General features: G+C 38.1%; 1 protein-coding gene across 1 annotated transcript in view; it reads left to right on the top strand.

Annotated features, from left to right (window-relative positions):
• cd276 (CD276 molecule) overlaps positions 1-23,041 on the top strand; it is a 133,205-nt gene that overhangs the window by 24,507 nt on the left and 85,657 nt on the right. The window contains exons 3-4 of the mRNA XM_081372147.1: positions 10,764-11,111; positions 20,619-20,915. Of these exons, the coding sequence (XP_081228273.1) occupies positions 10,764-11,111; positions 20,619-20,915 (645 nt within the window). The remainder of the gene's footprint in view (positions 1-10,763; positions 11,112-20,618; positions 20,916-23,041) is intronic.

The following is a 23,041-nucleotide window of genomic DNA, read 5'->3' as shown; positions in this document are numbered from 1 at the left end:
ATGGAAGGCCAAGAGGGCCAAAAACACATGAATTTTAACACGTCAACAACAACGTTAAATACGCATTGAATGCACGTGACAAATCAGCATGTTAAATACAAGTAAAATATGTGTGAAATACACATTAAAAATCAGTTTGAACGGGTCAGTGTCATTGGCTGCTGAAGACTTGGGTCTAACCATTTCTGTGAGCTTAGGGGGGTGTACCGTTCATAGACTGGGCTACCACCATTGAACATGCTATAGATCAGCTGATTCAGCCTATTTATTTTGTCCTTTTTTGTCTTTTTTTGTATAACCTATAGAAATAATATATTTAAATTGCAGTTTTATGAAAATTTAGATAGAAATAAAATTGCCTTGTTTTTCTCTACTCTTGCCTTATTGTAAATAAACACATTAGTGGACATTCTAGCTTTAACATCAAAGCATGAACATTTGTGTGGGGAAATCAGTTCCCGTGGAGGTAAGCAGTCAATGCAGGTTTAAGACACAGACCATCGTAATCGATATCTGTCTTTGGAAAACAACGTGAGCTTGTGTTGTGCTTACATTTACAGCTGTCGCAAGCAGGTGCGCTTAATGAAACCTTTTTGTTTAGAGATTGTGCACTCATCAGTAGGGCTGGTCCGAATACCATTTTTTGAGCTTCGAAGCTTCGGTAGTAATGAACATGGAATATTCGAAGCTTCGGAGAGAGGGGGCTGAACATATTCTTCTCTCTAATAAAGGCAGGAATCTCTATGTGTCTGTATGTCCGTTTGCATTTTGATTATTTCGAGAACCGTTCATCCAATCGACTTCACAAGGGAGTGCAGTGTCGCATTTGGTGCAATATAAACTTTTAGTAAACTACAGAACAGCGCGAGCGGGAAGCGGCACACCTCATGCGGGCAGGGCTTATGCTCTGAGAACGGACACTGCACTAGTGATATAAAACACACACACACACACACACACACACACACACACACACACAGGTCTGTTAAATTAAGCAATACTTTTCAGGTAGTCTAATATTTTTCTGACTAACAAATTACTGACACAGTAAAGGGTAGATTTAAATAAAGAAAAGCGAAATTTAAATAAAGAAAAATGAAATTTAAATAAAGAAAAGCGAAATTTAAATAAAGAAAAACAAAATTTAAATAAAGAAAAATGAAATTTAAATAAAGAAAAACGAAATTTAAATAAAGAAAAAACACTTTAAATAAAGAAAAAACAAAATTTAAATAAAGAAAAACGAAATTTAAATAAAGAAAAAACGAAGTTTAAATAAAGAAAAACGAAATTTTAATAAAGAAAAACGAAATTTAAATAAAGAAAAACAATTTAAATAAAGAAAAAACGAAGTTTAAATAATGAAAAACAATTTAAATAAAGAAAAAAACAAACTTTAAATAAAGAAAAACGAAATTTAAATAAAGAAAAACGAAATTAAGTTAAATTAAAAATGAGATTAATTTAGATTGATAATAAGGGGTAAAAAGGCTAATACATTTTGTTTCTATTATTCTGTTTTCCACAATGTCAAAGCAACGCAGCTTAACCCAAAACACAAGCTCAGGCATGCACTTCGGTCCATACACACTCCACTGTTCTGCGCTCTAGCCAGAGAACACTCCCGTTGCTGGAACACTTAGGCATTGGTTCTATTTCTAGCATGCACGCATGGGTCGAGCCGCGCCTGAGACGCGTGTCTCACGCAGGCAGTGTGCAAACTCCAACCTGTTAACATGGGAGCCGAAATAAAAACGGACATGCCACGCAGCTGAGACGCTCATGCCACGCAGCTGAGACGCTCACGCCACGCAGCCAGTGTGTCACCGGCCTTATTCAGGCGCGAATGAGAACCGTTTCGCAGGGGATCCCAGGCGTGCAAAAAAGAACCTGAATATTCGAATGTCAAATTTTCAAAGCGAATACCAACCCACCAAACGAATATTCGAATATTCGGGTCTAGCCCTACTCATAAGACAAACAGTAATTAGGTACACAGGTGGTATTATCAATTTAAATGAATTTAAAGACTTAAAGTATTTAAATATGGTATTTAAGATTTTATATGTAAGTATTGAAGACTTTCAGGATTAGAATGAGAGCTTGTGCTCAGGTCAGGACAGGTGTAAGAACTTGATTTGGCTTTCCTGACAGCAAAAGTACTGTACTAAAGTCCTAGGCCACCCTGATCACTGGTATTAAAGCAATTTATCTGTAAAAATGCAATTTGTTAAAGCACTTTATAACATTTAAATAAACATATAAACATAAAAATACTAAGTAGCTTATTATGTTTTTGTTTTTTTAACCACACACAGTTTATATCTGCAAGTAATCTGGATTGTTTCTGAGAAGCCTATTGTACACTTCATAACAGCTGGAATTAATTTTACGGCTGCTTTTTGTGACAGTTTATATGCTTGTTTAACAATGTAACAGACTTGATTGGCTTACTGAGAGTATTAAAAGGCTAGGAGAAGACTAACTGTACTGCACACCTATACCTATACCATGAAGGTAGCTGAACAAACTCAGGGTTAAAGGATTAGTTTCAAGTTGACAAAACCAATGTCATGCTTTGTTGATGCCATGAAGCAGCTCATGAAGCTTGAACCTATGAACCAAACCCCTGAAACAACTCAGTGTTATTGGCACCAGATCAAGAGAAAATATAATTCAAAGTTGTAAGTATATGTCACAGCCTTTTTTGATTCATTTTGGGGAAAGTCGCCTGCGTGTTCTCCGTTACACTACTGTATACAGTGACCCTGCTAAGGCCATAGTTCACTGTCTAAGTGCTCGTTTTTGAGATATTCTTAAGAACATGTCCAGACAGAGCACAGATGATACAATATAGACCAAATCAAGCTGTTTACTGTTTACCTTAATGTATATGACATAGCAAGTCAATTGTGTATTTTACTGAATATTCATCATGTGTATATCTGCAATATTTAATGTTAATATATTTACTCTGCATTTTCTGTTTCTATAGAAAAACACACAGTAAATACACCCACAACTAAGGACAACTATTCAATCCTTGTTAATAACTGAGTTGTTGTGGTGACAAATAAACAGGTTACTCTCAAATGTCCAACATCTTTTCACCAAGTCTCTTACCGGACACCCTGTGGCAGATTTCAAACCTAAATAGCAGTTTACTGCGATTGAGACTGTGATATTAAAGCTAACTCATTTTTTCAGTTCCCCACTTACTTTACCTTCCTCAAGCACTGACAGAACACAGACTCTGACTGAGCCGGGCCAGTTGACATCCAAGCTTGTGATCATACAAATCATCTGCATGATAAAATGTACAGTGGGTCAGTTTGTTAACATATGCATTACTATTTTAAATCAGAATTGATGTCACTGAAAATTGTTTACATTTTGAAAAAAAAAAAAAAAAAAAAAAAAATCATTAAGCTGAACTCTGCAGGGCTAAATTTTCATAAAACTGCAATTTAAATCTATTATTTCTATAGGCTATAAAAAAAAAGACAAAAAAGGACAAAATAAATAGACTGAATCAGCTCACAGAAATGGTTAGACCCAAGACTTCAGCAGCCAATGACACTGACCCGTTCAAACTGATTTTTAACATGTATTTCACGCGTATTTAACATGTGAAATATGCGTGAAATACACGTTTAAAATCAGTTTTATATACTTTTGAATATGCGTATTTAACGCTCTGATTTGTCACGCGTTTTTAACGCTAAAATTCATGTGTTTTAGGCCCTCTTGGCTTTCCATACACGTGCTTTCACTATAATAACATATGTAATGTGTGGACACGTGCTTTCACTATAGTAACACATGTAACATGTGGACACGTGCTTTCAGTATAGTAACACATGTAACGTGTGGACACGTGCTTTCACTATAGTAACACATGTAACATGTGAACACGTGCTTTCACTATAGTAACACATGTAACGTGTGGACACGTGCTTTCACTATAGTAACATATGTAACATGTGGACACGTGCTTTCACTATAGTAACACATGTAACATGTGGACACGTGCTTTCACTATAGTAACATATGTAACATGTGGACACGTGCTTTCACTATAGTAACACATGTAACGTGTGGACACGTGCTTTCACTATAGTAACATATGTAACATGTGGACACGTGCTTTCACTATAGTAACACATGTAACGTGTGGACACGTGCTTTCACTATAGTAACATATGTAACATGTGGACACGTGCTTTCACTATAGTAACACATGTAACGTGTGGACACGTGCTTTCACTATAGTAACATATGTAACATGTGGACACGTGCTTTCACTATAGTAACACATGTAACGTGTGGACACATGCTTTCACTATAGTAACATGTAACATGTAGACACGTGCTTTCACTATAGTAACACATGTAACGTGTGGACACATGCTTTCACTATAGTAACATGTAACGTGTGGACACGTGCTTTCACTATAGTAACATGTAACGTGTGGACACGTGCTTTCACTATAATAACACATGTAACGTGTGGACATGTGCTTTCACTAAAGTAACACATGTAACGTGTGGACACATGCTTTCACTATAGTAACACATGTAACATGTGGACATGTGCTTTCACTATAATAACACATGTAAAGTGTGGACACATGCTTTCACTATAGTAGCACATGTAACATGTGGACACGTGCTTTCACTATAGTAACATATGTAATGTGTGGACATGTGCTTTCACTATAGTAACATATGTAACGTGTGGACATGTGCTTTCACTATAATAACACATGTAACGTGTAGACACGTGCTTTCACTATAGTAACACATGTAACGTGTGGACATGTGCTTTCACTATAGTAACACATGTAACGTGTGGACATGTGCTTTCACTATAATAACACATGTAACGTGTAGACACGTGCTTTCACTATAGTAACACATGTAACGTGTGGACACGTGCTTTCACTATAATAACACATGGAACGTGTGGACACGTGCTTTCACTATAATAACACATGTAACGTGTGGACATGTGCTTTCACTATAGTAACACATGTAACGTGTGGACACGTGCTGTCACTATAGTAACACATGTAACGTGTGGCCACGTGCTTTCACTAAAATAACACATGTAACGTGTGGACACGTGCTTTCACTATTGTAACACATGTAACGTGTGGACACATGCTTTCACTATAATAACACATGTAACGAGTTGACATGTGCTTTCACTATAGTAACATATGTAACGTGTGGACACGTGCTTTCACTATAGTAACGCATGTAACGTGTGGACACGTGCTTTCACTATAGTAACATATGTAACGTGTGGACATGTGCTTTCACTATAGTAACACATGTAACGTGTGGACACGTGCTTTCACTATAGTAACACATGTAATGTGTGGACACGTGCTTTCACTATAATAACACATGTAACGTGTGGACACGTGCTTTCACTATAGTAACACATGTAATGTGTGGACACGTGCTTTCACTATAGTAACACATGTAACGTGTGGACACGTGCTTTCACTATAGTAACACATGTAATGTGTGGACACGTGCTTTCACTATAGTAACACATGTAACGTGTGGACACGTGCTTTCACTATAGTAACACATGTAAAGTGTGCACGTAATGTGTGGACACGTGCTTTCACTATAGTAACGCATGTAACGTGTGGACACGTGCTTTCACTATAGTAACACATGTAACGTGTGGACACGTGCTTTCACTATAGTAACACGTAACGTGTGGACACATGCTTTTACTATAGTGACACATGTAACGTGTGGACACGTGCTTTCACTATAGTAACACATGCAGCGTGTGGACACGTGCTTTCACTATAGTAACATGTAACGTGTGGACACGTACTTTCACTATAGTAACCCATGCAGCGTGTGGACACGTGATTTCACTATAGTAACACATGTAACGTGTGGACACGTGCTTTCACTATAGTAACACATGTAACGTGTGGACACGTGCTTTCACTATAGTAACACATGTAACTTGTGGACATGTGCTTTCACTATAGTAACACATGTAACGTGTGGACACGTGCTTTCACTATAGTAACACATGTAACTTGTGGACATGTGCTTTCACTATAGTAACACATGTAACGTGTGGACACATGCTTTCACTATAGTAACACATGTAACTTGTGGACACGTGCTTTCACTATAGTAACACATGTAACGTGTGGACACGTGCTTTCACTATAGTAACATATGTAACGTGTGGACACATGCTTTCACTATAGTAACATGTAACGTGTGGACACGTGCTTTCACTATAGTAACATATGTAACGTGTGGACACGTGCTTTCACTATAATAACACATGTAACGTGTGGACATGTGCTTTCACTAAAGTAACACATGTAACGTGTGGACACATGCTTTCACTATAGTAACATATGTAACATGTGGACAAGTGCTTTCACTATAATAACACATGTAAAGTGTGGACACATGCTTTCACTATAGTAGCACATGTAACATGTGGACACGTGCTTTACCTATAGTAACATATGTAATGTGTGGACATGTGCTTTCACTATAGTAACATATGTAACGTGTGGACACATGCTTTCACTATAGTAACATGTAACGTGTGGACACGTGCTTTCACTATAGTAACATATGTAACGTGTGGACACGTGCTTTCACTATAATAACACATGTAACGTGTGGACATGTGCTTTCACTAAAGTAACACATGTAACGTGTGGACACATGCTTTCACTATAGTAACATATGTAACATGTGGACAAGAGCTTTCACTATAATAACACATGTAAAGTGTGGACACATGCTTTCACTATAGTAGCACATGTAACATGTGGACACGTGCTTTCACTATAGTAACATATGTAATGTGTGGACATGTGCTTTCACTATAATAACACATGTAACGTGTAGACACTTGCTTTCACTATAGTAACACATGTAACGTGTGGACATGTGCTTTCACTATAGTAACACATGTAACGTGTGGACATGTGCTTTCACTATAATAACACATGTAACGTGTAGACACGTGCTTTCACTATAGTAACACATGTAACGTGTGGACACGTGCTTTCACTATAATAACACATGGAACGTGTGGACACGTGCTTTCACTATAATAACACATGTAACGTGTGGACATGTGCTTTCACTATAGTAACACATGTAACGTGTGGACACGTGCTGTCACTATAGTAACACATGTAACGTGTGGCCACATGCTTTCACTAAAATAACACATGTAACGTGTGGACACGTGCTTTCACTATTGTAACACATGTAACGTGTGGACACATGCTTTCACTATAATAACACATGTAACGAGTTGACATGTGCTTTCACTATAGTAACATATGTAACGTGTGGACACGTGCTTTCACTATAGTAACGCATGTAACGTGTGGACACGTGCTTTCACTATAGTAACATATGTAACGTGTGGACATGTGCTTTCACTATAGTAACACATGTAATGTGTGGACACGTGCTTTCACTATAATAACACATGTAACGTGTGGACACGTGCTTTCACTATAGTAACACATGTAATGTGTGGACACGTGCTTTCACTATAGTAACACATGTAACGTGTGGACACGTGCTTTCACTATAGTAACACATGTAATGTGTGGACACGTGCTTTCACTATAGTAACACATGTAACGTGTGGACACGTGCTTTCACTATAGTAACACATGTAAAGTGTGCACGTAATGTGTGGACACGTGCTTTCACTATAGTAACACATGTAACGTGTGGACACGTGCTTTCACTATAGTAACAAATGTAACGTGTGGACACGTGCTTTCACTATAGTAACACATGTAACGTGTGGACACATGCTTTTACTATAGTGACACATGTAACGTGTGGACACGTGCTTTCACTATAGTAACACATGCAGCGTGTGGACACGTGCTTTCACTATAGTAACATGTAACGTGTGGACACGTACTTTCACTATAGTAACCCATGCAGCGTGTGGACACGTGATTTCACTATAGTAACACATGTAACGTGTGGACACGTGCTTTCACTATAGTAACACATGTAACGTGTGGACACGTGCTTTCACTATAGTAACACATGTAACTTGTGGACATGTGCTTTCACTATAGTAACACATGTAACGTGTGGACACGTGCTTTCACTATAGTAACACATGTAACTTGTGGACACGTGCTTTCACTATAGTAACACATGTAACGTGTGGACACGTGCTTTCACTATAGTAACACATGTAACTTGTGGACACGTGCTTTCACTATAGTAACACATGTAACTTGTGGACACGTGCTTTCACTATAGTAACACATGTAACGTGTGGACACGTGCTTTCACTATAGTAACACATGTAACGTGTGGACACGTGCTTTCACTATAGTAACAGATGTAATGTGTGGACACGTGCTTTCACTATAGTAACACATGTAACGTGTGGACATGTTCTTTCACTATAGTAACACATGTAACGTGTGGAGGGCCGTGTGTGTGTCGATGTGCTTCTGCTGTCCGCGGGTTTGGTGTGTGTGACGGCAGAAACAGCGATCGTGTGCCGGTGGGAGTAAAAAATGGACAGTTTTTACGACGTTCCTTTTGTGCGCTCGGATACATCAATGATCAAACACTCTTAAAGAAGACCAACAGAAGCAGAATAACACAGAGCAGACAAATATTAATCTAGCATCATCTCCCACAAAAACACAATTATATATCGCATCCATAAATGAAAACAAAACATAATTTCTCCTGTCCACTGTTTGGATGTGATGCGCTACTGTTAGTTTAGACGGAGAACTGACTGACTAATTAGGAAATTCAAATGTGGAAATGTTGATCTTTATTTCCTTCGACACTTGATCATTATGAAAAAATCATCAGTGTCAATATTAGTTTGTGTTGTGTGTGTGTGTGTGTGTGTGTGTGTGTGTGTGTGTGTGTGTTTGTGTGCAGTGAAAGAGTTGAAGTGCTTGTCAACCTTAAAGGGGATACTATTTATCCATCCATCCATTCATCCATCCATCCATTCATACATCCATCCATCCATCCATACATTTATCTTTCATTATATTGTTCTCTCTTTCCATCCTTTCATCTATTGTTCTATCCTTTTCTCTGTCCAATCAAAGCTTCTATGGCATCCATCCATCCATCCATCCATATAATGTTGGTAAAGTTTATTTGTGCCATAAAGACAAGTTTTGCACAGTCATTGAAATCCTGAAAATTATACAATTGGGATTTTAAGGCCTGAAAAAGTCATGGAAATTAATAAAATATTAAATAATTTATAAAAATTATTGTAGTGAATATTTTTTTCTTGTCATGCTCAGCTTAATTCTCATATATATTGCTGATGTCTTATTTTAATATTTAATATATTAATATGAATGTATAAAATGTATTTTAATAATATTTTAAAGCTTGGATTTCTATATATTTCTATATATATATACTGTATATATAATTCTCATCCAGACCATTGTCTGCCCTCTCTCCCACTGTATATTTACTTTCTGTTTTTCTTTTTCATATGTTCTCAGAATACGTGACTACTTTTTAATGTTTGTGATTGGAGAAATATGGTTGTTATATATTACCTAATCAGACAAACCTTGACCTTTCAGTTTTTGCAGCCCAGTTTCAATACAAGCTGTTCTTTTCATTATTCATCAAGCTCTCTTATTTGACAAGATCAATGAACATATGATGAATTCAATCCTGACTGCTTTAATGAATCTCTCTCTCTCTCTCTCTCTCTCTCTCTCTCTCTCTCTCTCTCTCTCTCTCTCTCTCTCTCTCTCTCTCTCTCTCTCTCTCTCTCTCTCTCTCTCTCTCTCTCTCTCTCTTGCACTCTTGCACTAACTCACTGTACAACAACACAATACTGTGGTTGAACTTGCACTATTGTTTATACAGTGTATTGTTTATTTTATTATACTAGTTATTTATTATTACTATTTTTTGAGCTGCTAACTCCATTTCGTTGATGTTTATTACTGTGTGCATACAATGATAATAAACAGGGTTTGAAATGAACTTTTTCACTCACTGGCCAATTTGGCTACAAAATGTGTAAGTTACCAGCCATTCAGAACTTATATATATTCTAAAATTGGTGTAAGTTACCAGCCATTCAGAACTTATATATATTCTAAAATTGGGTTTCATACATTCATTTCTTATTCAAACAAAATTCTGTCGTGCAGCATCTCCTCTTCCTCTTTCATCCTCATCACCAAAAATGTGTTTTAGGTGGACAGATCAAAACAGGAAAAAGAACATCAAAAACATGAAGGATGTTGGAAGATAACAATGTCTTTTCTGTCAACCAAATTCCTTTTAATCTTCGCTATTGCTTCAATGCAAATGAACAAGCGCGCCGTTATTTGTTATGTAGTGACGTGTGTGTTCAAGTAAGCCAGATAAGAGCAGATTCTGTGCAATACACTATTTAATATCATGATGACTCATGAGTATTTGCGCTAAATTTGTGCAGATTTGGCTTACACAAACTTCCCCAGCAAAGTGAGTAAACGGAAAAAGTAACACGCCAAATTGGCTTGTGATTTGACAACGTTAGCCATCACTGTTGATTTTTACCCGCAATTGGCGGGTGTTAATTTCAAACCCTGATAATAAAGATTCTTATCTTATCTTATCTTATCTTATCTTATCTTATCTTATCTTATCTTATCTTATCTTATCTTATCTTATCTTATCTTATCTTATCTTATCTTATCTTATCTTATCTTCCGCAGCTCTTGAGGTCCACGTCCCAGAATCCCCTGTGGTGTCTCAGTTTGGGATGGACACAGTCCTGAACTGCTCTTTCTCCGGGGTCTCCGAGTTTAACCTGTCGGACCTGAGTGTGTTCTGGCAGCTGTCGGACACCAAGCGCACCGTACACAATTATTGGCAGAGCCGGGATCAGCTGACCGACCAAGACGAGCGGTTCTCCAACCGCACCAGCCTGTTCCCCGGTCAGCTGAGGTTCGGGAACGCCTCACTCCTGCTGAAGAACGTGCGCGTCGCGGACGAGGGAAGTTACTCGTGTTTCGTCAGAGTCAAGGCGTACAGCAGCGGAGCTATGCTAATGCAAGTCGCAGGTAATCAACCAATCAGAGAGCAGGACCGGCCATCACACAGGAAGTGAAGCTCTCCTATGAAAAGGGAATGTTGGGAAGGCGGACATACAAGCTTAATTAATTAATCAATTAATTACATAGAGATAAATGTTAGTGTTGTCTTTAAGTTAGGTTCTGTCGATTAAAATACTTTTGATAGTTTTTAAAGCAAAAATCCCACTTACAGTAACTCACTCCAGCTCATATTTTTTGTTAAAACATAACATGAGTTATTCCATAAAAACTTGTTTTGGTTACACTTCATTTTAAGGTGTCATCGTTACAGTGTAATTATATATTTAAGTACTGAGTAATATTAAGCAACTATATGTACTTACTATAGGGTTAGGGTAGGATTAGGGTTTGGTTGAGGGTTAGTTGCATGTAATTATGCATAATTTGGGCCCAAGCCCTGAAAGGGCGAAGGCCCTATTGTTTCCGGAAGGATTTTTTTTTAATTTTTTTTTGCCTTTTTGCCACTTTTGGGGCCCTTAACATGCTCAAAAACTCTTGAAATTTTGCACACACGTCAGAACCTGCGGCCATCAGGGCCGGACTGAAGCTGGTACCGGGGCGTGGCAGGAGGGCTCGACAGCGCCCCCTGGAATGGGGTCCGAAAACTTGGTCCATAAATCAACCATAAAGTTATACAAAAGCCCAACAGGAAGTCAGTTATTATACGTTGTTTGGAAAACGCATACAATGGAATGTGAAATACTCCTCCTAGGGATTTCATCCGATCGCCACCAAACTCGGTGTGAATAAAGTCAAGACACTGAGGATGAATTCTTGCGAACAGATTTTTGATATCTCGAACGGTTTGGCCGTGGCGAGGAAACAAATTTATGGCGAATAATGGGACACAGGAAGTGTGTTATAACTTCTGCATACATTAACTGATCTTGATGAAACTTCCGCAGTGTGTTCATTGTAAGAGGCCGATCACAAGGATGTGACTATTGTGAGTCAAAGTTATAGCGCCACCAAATGGCAGCAGGAAGTTTGTCACTTTCAAAATGCTTTTGACAAAAGTGGGGGGGTTAGTTTTACCTACAGTTTAAAAAAGCAGTACGTATATTGGTCTCATCGAGCCAGACAACTTTCTAATTTACAGTCATTAGTTCCAACCAACAGGAAGTCAGATATTTTGGTTTGAATGTGGATTTCTTTGCAAAATCAGCCTCTGAATTTTTACCCACTACTCTTAAGTGGTTTATTTTATTCCCACCAAACTTTTTCAACATGATGAAAATACATTAAAGATGCTAAATTGTTAACGAATAATACATATCTCAAGCGGTTTTGCTATGGCGAGGGATTAAAGTAATGTCAAAAATGGAAACACTTTTTTTTCAATTTAATAATTGTTTAAGTTTAAAAATAGCCAGGATGTTTTTTAGTCCAAAAAATAAATAAATCATGTCATTCATAGTGCTATACTGCCCTCTTGTGTTCAAAATCAGGTAGGCCTATTGTATCTATATAAAAATATACTAGGTATGTGACGGTGAGAATATTTTACCACCAGTTAATCAACGGGTTAATTAACGTTAATCAATGTTGTGGAATATTTTGAGTGTATCATAAAATCAGAATAATGTAAGACAAGTAATATTTTCTGTCTTTTATATAAATATATATATATAAATATAGCTGCGAGCAGCGATGAAGGGCCAAAGCCGGCGGCACTGCCACCTCGGTGCCTTTAGGTAACTAAAGGCACCGGGGTGGCGGTGCCACCGGCTTGGGCCCGTAATCGCTGCTCGCAGCTATATTTTACTGTTATTACTATGGTAAGTACATGTAACATGTAACAAGGACACTGTAAAATAAAGTGTTACCCTTGTCTTTTTTTTTTTTTTTTTTATAATTTTGTAGGCAGGTTGTTATGTGTTATATACATAAATAATAAGCCTAAATTAAATTCAATAATTTTTAATTCAATAATCATGTCTTCAGAAGACTTTGATTAATCCGCTTGTTTACCTGTGTTTTATGAATGGACTTTCACTGGAGGGAAATAAATAAATACAAAGTTCTTTGTTTGAGTTTCGAAGATGAACGACAGTCTTATGAGTTTGTAACAACATTGTGTGAGTAATTGATTCCTGAATTTATATTTCTGGCAGGGTTATTATATTTAACTGAAACTAAAACTAAAGCCATAAAAAATAAAAACACATTTATAAGATAACACAAACTAAAACAAAAAAATCATTATTTTATTTCAGCTAGTTGCCAAAGCAGCATTTCTCATTTTCATTTAGTTTAACTTGATGTAATAAAATAACTAAAAATAAATCAATTAAAACTTATAAAAATGACTATATATAAATAAAAATAAATATCTATCTATCTATATATATATATATATATATATATATATATATATATATATATATATATATATATATATATATATATAAGTTAAATTAATCAAACTCAAATTATACTAAAATAACACTGATTTGTGGTATTAACCTTTCAAAACACATTTTCTCTGAGGGTTTTATTGAAAATCAGCACAGCACACTAATTAAGACACCCCCAAAAAAATCAAATGTGTGAATTAATGTGCAAAATAAATAAAAAAAATCTAAAACTAGTTAACCTCACTAATTGAATGGTCGTTTGTTGGTGAATTGTTTTTTTCAAGTGCCTCATTTTCTTGAATAAACTGCGGGCCAAGTTAAAATGATTTTCTGTAATGATTGACATTATGCCACAAATGGCATCAATAGAGCCTAACTTGCACTGAACCCCATGCGTTACTTTAATCTAGAAAATCGACTGTCTGCAAAATCGATATAATCCATATCATCTATATGAGACTGGAGTCAGATATTTGAAAGCTGAAATATCATTGCTGGTAGTGCTGAAGGCCTCAGTGAACGGATGCAAGATATCACTGCATTATTATGTACTGTATATGTACTTTATCGTAATGTGTGTTATTATGCACAGTACATCACTTATGGATATTGCAGGCGTGTTGTGTGATTGATATCTATGCACATCTTGATTATTGGCTATAAAATGCTTAGTGCTTTTGCAAAGGCCCAATAAAGACCACAATCATTTACTGTATATGCGATTCTCACAATGACCCTGATCAATATACAGTCATATCGATTGTTAGGATTTCGTGTGATTGATGGTCCGCGTCCTGCAATCCCTGGAGAACGTGCTCAACTGTAGCCGCCTATATGTGTTATTATTTTTATGGCTGAGTGCACTCAGACTTACCGGGGTACATCATTATTTATGATCTATAGATGGCATTTTCCCATTCTCCTCTCTCTTCCTCTCAGTCTCTCTCGCCGTTCTCTCTCCATGCATTGAATTAAGGAATATTAATGCTCTGAGACGCACCACTCCTGTCTGATTCTGTACGTCTAATGAAGATTAAACAAAAGCAATCCTGTCATTTTCAGTGCTGAACATTATAACCTTTACTGTTTATTAGCAGTATTATTTTGAGCTTGCATAAGGCTGCAACCGATTCTTCTTCAGGAGATTTTCAATTAGTACCACAAAAAGTTGTCATCTGTAATTATTATGGGTTTATATGACACCTAGGGCCCTATCTTACACCCGGTGCAATGCAGCGCCAAGCTGCATTGCGCAAGTGTGTTTTGCTAGTTTCAGCCCGACGCAGTTTTCATTTTCACGTCCTGCGCCACGTTGTTTAAATAGCAAATGCATTTGCGCCCATCTGTGGCCCCTGAGCTGCTGGTCTGAGAACCAGGTGTGTGTTCAGGTGCATTGTTGGACCGTTGCTATTTTGAGGAACTGAAATAGACTGAGCCATTGGCCAAACCTGGTCTAAAGTCAATTTAAAGAGCGCGTTAGTAATGTGTGCCTATAGGCGGCTCCACAACGCGCGTACACTCTGCTTATTAAACACACAGGGATGCGCAGCAGCACACAAACATGACAAATGTGTAAAATAAAAGGATTACAATGTAGAAGATTATTATTGTGTACATAAAGATATGGTGAATCCAGCTTGTCCCGTAGATGTTCTGCTTGCGCACTTTTACCTCGCGCACGAGCAGATCCGTTTGCGCTCTGGAGACGCTTCGGTCTTTCCACTATCAAATTCCGTCATGTAAATGGCGAATCCACCATGGCGCGAGCGCAACTGACATTTAAAGGGAATGGGAGATGAGACTCTGATTGGTTTAACGCACGTAAATCCCAAAACACACCCATTACTCATTAAGACAATAGGGACACCCTTTTAGACCATGCGCCGGGAGCGCCGACCATTTTCCCCATTGTTAAACTAGCAACAGTGGATTCGGACATGCCCTGAGTGAACTTGTGCCCTGCGCTTTAGACCATGAGCTTAGATCATTAAAATAGGGCCCTTAAAGGCTTAGTTGATCACAAATGATCATTAACACAGGGGTTTTCAGCCTTTTTGGGGCCTTATAGAGCAGAAAATGTTCCAAAGTCCCCCTTTTTAATTATAACAGTGATTAAACCCAAAGTTAATGTGGGTGGGAGTAATGAACTCAAATTGTGCCAAAATCTATAAATATGCACTTTTTCAATAATACTACATTTTCCAGAAAAGTTGCACTGGATCAAACGTAAGTTGTTGAGAGATAAAAAACGCAGATAAATAGCATCGGTGTATCAGTCACATTTTATTATTACGTTCAAAATAATGTAAAAAGCGTTAAATAAACTAAATGTTTACAAATATTATTTATTTCCCCTAACTCGACAACAAATCCTTTTAATTTAATGGTATTCAGAACAATACAAATCAGGAAGGACAAATATAAGTAGCCTATAAAATAATCATAAATAATAGTGGCATTCATCACAAACAACATTTATTTTACAGCCTAAATTTATTTATTTAAAGCAAAACTGAAATAGCCGTTATGCTCCTCTCTCATTCGGCACACATCCAAATGTTTGCATATATTTGGATGCTAAACTATTATTGATTATGTAAACAAGGCTTTGTATTTCACTCCTGCCCCAATATCCACATAAAACAGCATCCTTCACATGCGCAAAATCTGTTTGGAAAAACATTTCAGTTGAGTTTTTTCTGTGTTTGGATGACTGCAGTTTTACTTTGATGATGAATAGGCTGATGGATTTTCTTTCCTTATAGCAGCAGAAACAACTCATAAATACTCCGTCATTTACGGTCATACAGATATCAGTCTGCAGTCTACACTATGGTCAGAAGACATCATTCGAACTGTAAAGGGTCTATTTTCGTGTACACTCAAAATAACAACAAAACATTAGCTTTCGTAAAATAAAGAAAACCAACATGATGCGCTGCCGTCTCTGTCTCCGTGAACTTCTTTCTGGAGCGCGTCACAAAAATGAACCAAAACACAGCAAATACTTACAGAACAGACATGAGAAATATGTCTATAAAAACCTGTAAGTGTCTACTTTTTGCTTATTTGATGTTAAATTATGTAAGTCACTTTGGAATAAAAGTTGCAGCACATTTTAAGCACTGTACTAACAGACTATGACCTAACAACAAACACAGTGAAACAAGGAACCAATCAAAACATGACACATAAGACAAAGAACCAATGATAACATAACACTTGAAGACATTATCCAATCAGGACCTGACACATAGAAGAGGAGCAGGATCACATGAGGAAAAGGGAATCACATGACAGGAACATGAAACAAAATAAAAGACATGAAAACATGAAAGTGCTAACAAACCAAAAACAGACGTGACGTTTCCATTGTACGGATGAAAACACTTTCTCAGAATCTTCTTTTATGCTCCATACAAGAAAGAGAGTAAGTAAATGATAACAGTGTGAGTGAACACCCCTTTAACATGTAGGGAACTTTGCCAACAATAATCCTACAAAACAAATGGATAATGTATTTATAATGCAATGCATCTCTGTAAAGCTGCTTTGAAACAATCTACATTGTTAAAAGCGCTATATAAATGAGGATGACTTGACTGACTTGTCAATGCATGCTGGATCAGAAACTTTGTTCAGACCAGGGCTGCGTCCCAGTCCAAAATCGTCATGCCCTTCACTCACTAACTTCCCTCCGTCTCGTTCACTCGGATGTACGTCATTGCTTACGGTGCACGAGCGCCCACTACTGGCGGAAACTGCAATCCGCTGAACTGGAACGTCCTAAACCCTTGATCACTTGGAATCAGCTAAAGAGTTGATTTATTATTACAAAAAAAAAAAAGTTTTCCCTTTTTGGGTTGTTATAAATAAAAATAATAATATATATAATTAATATATCATAGAGTTGTGGCGGTGATTAGACGAGATCTGTGGTGACGTCACAGTCGTACTGCATTGTGGGACATATAGATGCCTGAAGTGTACATATGAAGTAGACTCACTCCCTCGGTCAAAATCGAGAGAACGAGGGTCTGTCCATATAAACTTCACGAAGTGGAACACACTTCAAAATGGCGGCAGGGATTCCCCGAGGGGAAGTGCTTGGGGAAGTTCGCAAGTGCGTGTCTAAAAGTGGACTGGAACGCAGCCAGTTAGAGAAATACTGAATGTCTTGTGAGTTTTTGAATAGTGCATCACTTTATATGTTATAATATGTTCACTAGTGACTGCTGTGTCAATGCATGAGAAAAATATAGAGCATTATGTCTTTGAAAATAATTGAAAACAAATTTTGTAATATTTTAATATTGTAATGCAAACTTACTTTACTATCTGTGAATATATTATTTGAATGTGGGATTGTGATTGAAATTGAAACTGCACAATTACTGCGATCGTCTCAAATAATTGCGATTAGAACGAATGTCCACGATCCGACGATTAATTAATAATTGTGACAGGCCTAGTAATGTATATTATATTATACATTATTGTATATATTTTTTAGATATTCAATATTTATTTATTTTTTATTTGAAAAGGGACAACCATGTACAATTTTTAACATAATTGTTTCCATTGAATGCATTGTACCGGATTTAACCACAGTCCCTTGACAGGTGTTACGCCCTTATTAGGGAGCAACAATGAAGGAGGAGGAAACGTTTACGGCGGTTACAATACTCTTTTTATTTACTCATTCTTCATAACAAAGACTGTCTCTCAAGTTCTCGCAATACGCCGCAACGCCGATGTTACAGAATGGAGCGCTCAATGAGGACGCCAAACAGGAAGCTTTTATTGACAGGCACACCTGTGCACCGGTGCACCCAATCCACCTGATTACCTCAGCTCCGCAGCGCACCTGTAGGAGGAGCAAAACACACCCAGACACGGCAAAGACGACAATACAAAGTATACGGCCGTGACAACAGGTCACCACCAACAAACATCCTTTAATAAAATAAACTTTTTTTTGAATTTCCACTTGCAGTAGTTTGAAGAGAAACAGCAAAGTATGTATAATCTTCAGTCGAACGGTCAGCAGAAAGCGGTTCCGGCATCACTGCCATCGGTGACCCCACAACTGTCTGATAGCTCTCTCTCCCATCGTCCCAACGCACAACTTTTTTGTTTGTCGAATTATGATTGGCTCTGGGAGTAAGGCTCCCTCCATGAAGCTGCTCAAGGGACGGTAGTGCAATCATTTCTTCATCTGCCAACGAGTACTAACCCCCAACAAAAACACTTTACGAGCGGCCGATTTCCCAGAAGTGCTGTGGTTTCACTTCCCTGTTGAGGGAGACAGGCTCTCGCAGATGAGCGTGTGTTTCTGTCTGATGTTGAGCCATGTGTGTTTTATGCTAAGCTCCTAGAATGTAATTAACAATTTAATGGAAATCATGTCAAGCCGGTCCCAAGGTATAAAGCAGCGGTAGATCGCTCGGCTAAATGCTAAGATCGTCAGCGTTCTCTCACTGCTTTACTGTACGTCATCACACTGCAAACTCACCGTTCTGACACTGAAATAAGGCAATCGCGTGATTCCTGCAAAGCCCAGGAGTTTTTAGAAATGTATTTTTGTCTTCAGAAAAGTTAGATAGTATTTTAATTTCATCCATCTCCGTGTAATGCCTAATACAGATATGGTTTCAGGGGTAACCAGTGCATTTCTGCTGTTCCATAAGCAGCCGTCAGAGAGTGAACTCGCATTTTCATTCAGACACTTTTGATCAGACCAATGTAAAAATGTTTTTAAAAGTTTTAGTTAATGGATTAGTTCTCTTTAGAATTAAAATATCCTGATAATTTACTCTCCCCCACGTCATCCAAGATGTTCATGTCTTTCTTTCTTCAGTGGAAAAGAAATGAAGGTTTTTGAGGAAAACACTCCAGGGTGTTTCTCCATATAGTGTCTTCAATGGGGTCCAACGGGTCGAAGGTCCAGATGTGAGTTTCAGTGCAGCTTCAAAGTCTCGACACGATCCAGCCGAGGAATAAGAGTCTTATCTAGACAAACCAGTGGACATTTAATAACAAAATAATAACATTTATATACTTTTAACCGCAAATGCTCATCGTGCGCTAGCTGTGATGCGACACACATTACGTAATCAGGTTGAAAGGTCAAGCGTGACGTAGGCGGAAGAACAGACCCAGTGTTTACAAAGTGAACGTGCAAAGACAAACGCCATTTACAAAAAAAATAATAATAAAATGTAAAACAACGATGTTGGATGATTTTGAGTAGAAAATTACCTACCCTAATTTTTACGCCTACCTTTTGCCTGACCTTTCCAACATGATTACGTAATACGTGAAGTCGTGGAAGTGCAAGACCAGCATTTGTGGTTAAAAAGTATATAAATGTTATTATTTTGTTATTAAATGTCCGCTGGTTTGTCTAGATGAGACTCTTATTCCTCGGCTGGATCGTGTCGAGACTTTGAAGCTGCACTGAAACTCACATCTGGACCTTCGACCCGTTGGACCCCATTGAAGACACTATATGGAGAAAAACCCTGGAATCCTTTTCCTTAATTTCTTTTCGACTGAAGAGAGAAAGACATGAACATCTTGGATGACGTGGGGGAGAGTAAATTATCAGGAGATTTTAATAATGAAATGAACTACTCCTTTAATGATAATAACCCTGCTCCGGAACACTGGTCCAGGTTTTAGGGTCTGTTTACATGGCACGGTTTTCAACTGAAAGCGTAAAACTTGTAATGCCTTTTGGCCGTTTATTTACACGACAACGGCATTTTTGGTGCCTGAAAACGCAAAGTTTTGAAAACGGGTTTTAAAGTGCAAGTTTTTGTTCTCCGTGTAAACAACAAAAATGTGAATCTCTGAAGACGATGACGTCATGCTCATGCAAATTACGTGTTCAATCTATAGTGTTTCATCGCCATCTACTGGCCTGGCAGCAGAATACAGCGTTTTTATTCGTTTATGTGGATCCGTGTGAATGAGGATCGTTTTGACAATGGTGTCATCTGTACACGGAAAACACAAAGGACAAACATCTCAGTTTTAAGCATATCGTTATCGTGTAAACGTACCCTTATACACACTAACTCGTCCTCTCTCGCTCTCTCTCTCTCTCCAGCGCCGTTCTCCAAACCCCTGGTCACCTGGGGCAGCGAGTCCCACCTGAAGCCCGGAGACGCGGTGGCCCTCACCTGTGTGGCGTACGGGGGGTATCCCGAGGCGGAGGTGCTCTGGCAGGACGGCACGGGACAAAACCTCACGGACAACGTTACCGTCTCGCAAGTAGCGAACGAGGAGGGTTTGTTCAGTGTGAAGAGCGTCCTGACCGTCATTCTGGAGCCTGACAGCACTTACAACTGCAGACTGACCAATCCACTGCTGGGAGACGAAGCACACGCATCGGTTACCATCACAGGTGAGTCGACGAGGTCATGCATAACCAAACCAAAAGGCCATCTTCACAAGCTTTTTGCATGCTTGTTTCTAATGACTTCTACACGCATCTGTTACCATTACGGGTGAGTCGCTGAAGATGTCATGTATAACCAAACCAAAAGGTCATTTTTTTGTCGACTTCCCAAACCTCCACAAAAATGTATTATCTGTAATCATTATATTCTTTTATAAAACGGTTAGTTCCAGTCCTTGATTCTGGTTGGTCAATAGAAGTGATAATATGTAGGATAATATGCACAGCTATGACCGCTTCACGCTACGGTTCTATGTATCACTACACAACACCCCTAGCAACCACTCTTAGCAAAGTAAACATATTTTTGTTCTCATTGATATTGTTCTTTGAAGCTTATAGAGTATTGTGACAGATCGAGTAAGTGAAGCGAGTGCACCGGCATGTAGATGTAGCATTTTCCCTCAGGCCAGTCCCAAAAATATTTTTTAATGTCTGCTTCGATATCTTGTCCTCTTATCCTTTTAACAGTTCAGGGGTTTTCCCGTGCTCCCACACGCTAGTCATTTCATTCACAAATTTCAGTTCTTTCAATATAAAAGTCTTCTCTACTGACTGATTCGCTCATAAAGACGGTCTTTGCCGCCATCTAATGGAGAAATGTAACTTCTGTTGCTATTCATGGTCAGGGACTATTTTTTTCCATGGGAAGGAAGGCTTATAGTGATTTTACTTCATGAAAGTTGGACATATTTTCCGGCTTTAATATTTGTATTGTGTGGTAACCGTTTTATAAAAGCAATAAGGTACTCGAGGCTAGTGCTGTATCGTGAACAAGTCTTGGCTGAAGGGGTTTGCAGGGGTTCAGCCTTTCAGCCTTGGCTTATTCATCACGATACAGCACTAGCCTTGAGTACCTTATTGCTTACTTGTATGGTTTTGTACAATACCTAAAGGGATTGTTCACTCAGAATGTGGATTATTTACTTGTCGTCATGTCGTTGTATGACTATGAAAACGGACATCTTAGCTTCATAACTTCTGTTATTAATTAGAATGGTGTTTCCATTGGGAAAAAGTTATTCTCACACAAATCTATCAAAGGGCTTTAGAAGACTTGGCATATAGTGTTTAAACTGCTGTTTTAAGTTCCTCACTAATGAAAAGTACACCTTGGACATTTTGCTAAATATCTTCTTTTTTGTTCCATGCAAATGTAAAGGTCACATAGGTCAAGCTGTCATTTTTGGGTGGACTGTCCCTTTAAAATCCAATGAACCGCTCGCTACCAAATCCGTGGCGAGAAAATAATAAATCGGTCAATTATAGTCCGATAGGCATCACCGTCAGTTTGCGCCCTTTCTTAAATGAGAAAGTGGACGATTATTTCACTGTTTACTTCTTTGAAACAGGAATGTCAGTTAGGAAGACCTTACAGCATTGCACTGCATGTGAGCCTGTGTCTGTTAAGCAATCTCAGAAGATATTTAATGTGGGGTTACGAGGAAGGACCAGGTTTTTGTACCGATGATATTCGCACATTGGACTGCAGTGAGTGATGCTGATGAATGAAGGTCAGAATCTGTGAATTCTGTGTTAATATCAGCAGCTGCGAGCAAAAAGGCTGTGCGTGGATCATCCTGATTACAATAGCCTTACAACTTGTTAGTAAACAAGTGTCAGAATCCATGCGCGCGTTGAGTGATCATGCCGACCTTATTTGATATGAAAATGCATTTGCATTTGTTTACAACAGCTGATGTATGCTCAACAACTTTGGTAATTAATATTGACCTAGCCGAGATGGATGCCGTTTGCCTGGTTGTTTTTCTATTGCAAACAGGATTCGCTTTGAAACAAAATGCTCCACATTTAGAGTCAGATTTTGATCAGAAGCATTGATGAATTTCTGGAGTAATGGCAACTATATGCAACCATTATAAGTTACTTTACAAGGCATAATTCAAAATATTTGGTTACACTTCAGGGCTTGACATTAACTTTTTGAGGCACTTGTCCTTCGGACAAGTAAATTTATGTTTTACTTGTCCATGCACAAAAGTCACTTGTCCGGGTAAAGATATATAATTTTATCATTTATTTGTTTTTTGTGTTTTGCTAATGCAGAATTC

The sequence above is a fragment of the Scardinius erythrophthalmus genome (genome assembly GCF_964197995.2).
Source record: "Scardinius erythrophthalmus genome assembly, chromosome: 8".
Classification (NCBI taxonomy): domain Eukaryota; kingdom Metazoa; phylum Chordata; class Actinopteri; order Cypriniformes; family Leuciscidae; genus Scardinius; species Scardinius erythrophthalmus.
Note: the sequence above shows the minus strand (reverse complement) of the source record. Positions and strands in the feature narration are given on the sequence as shown.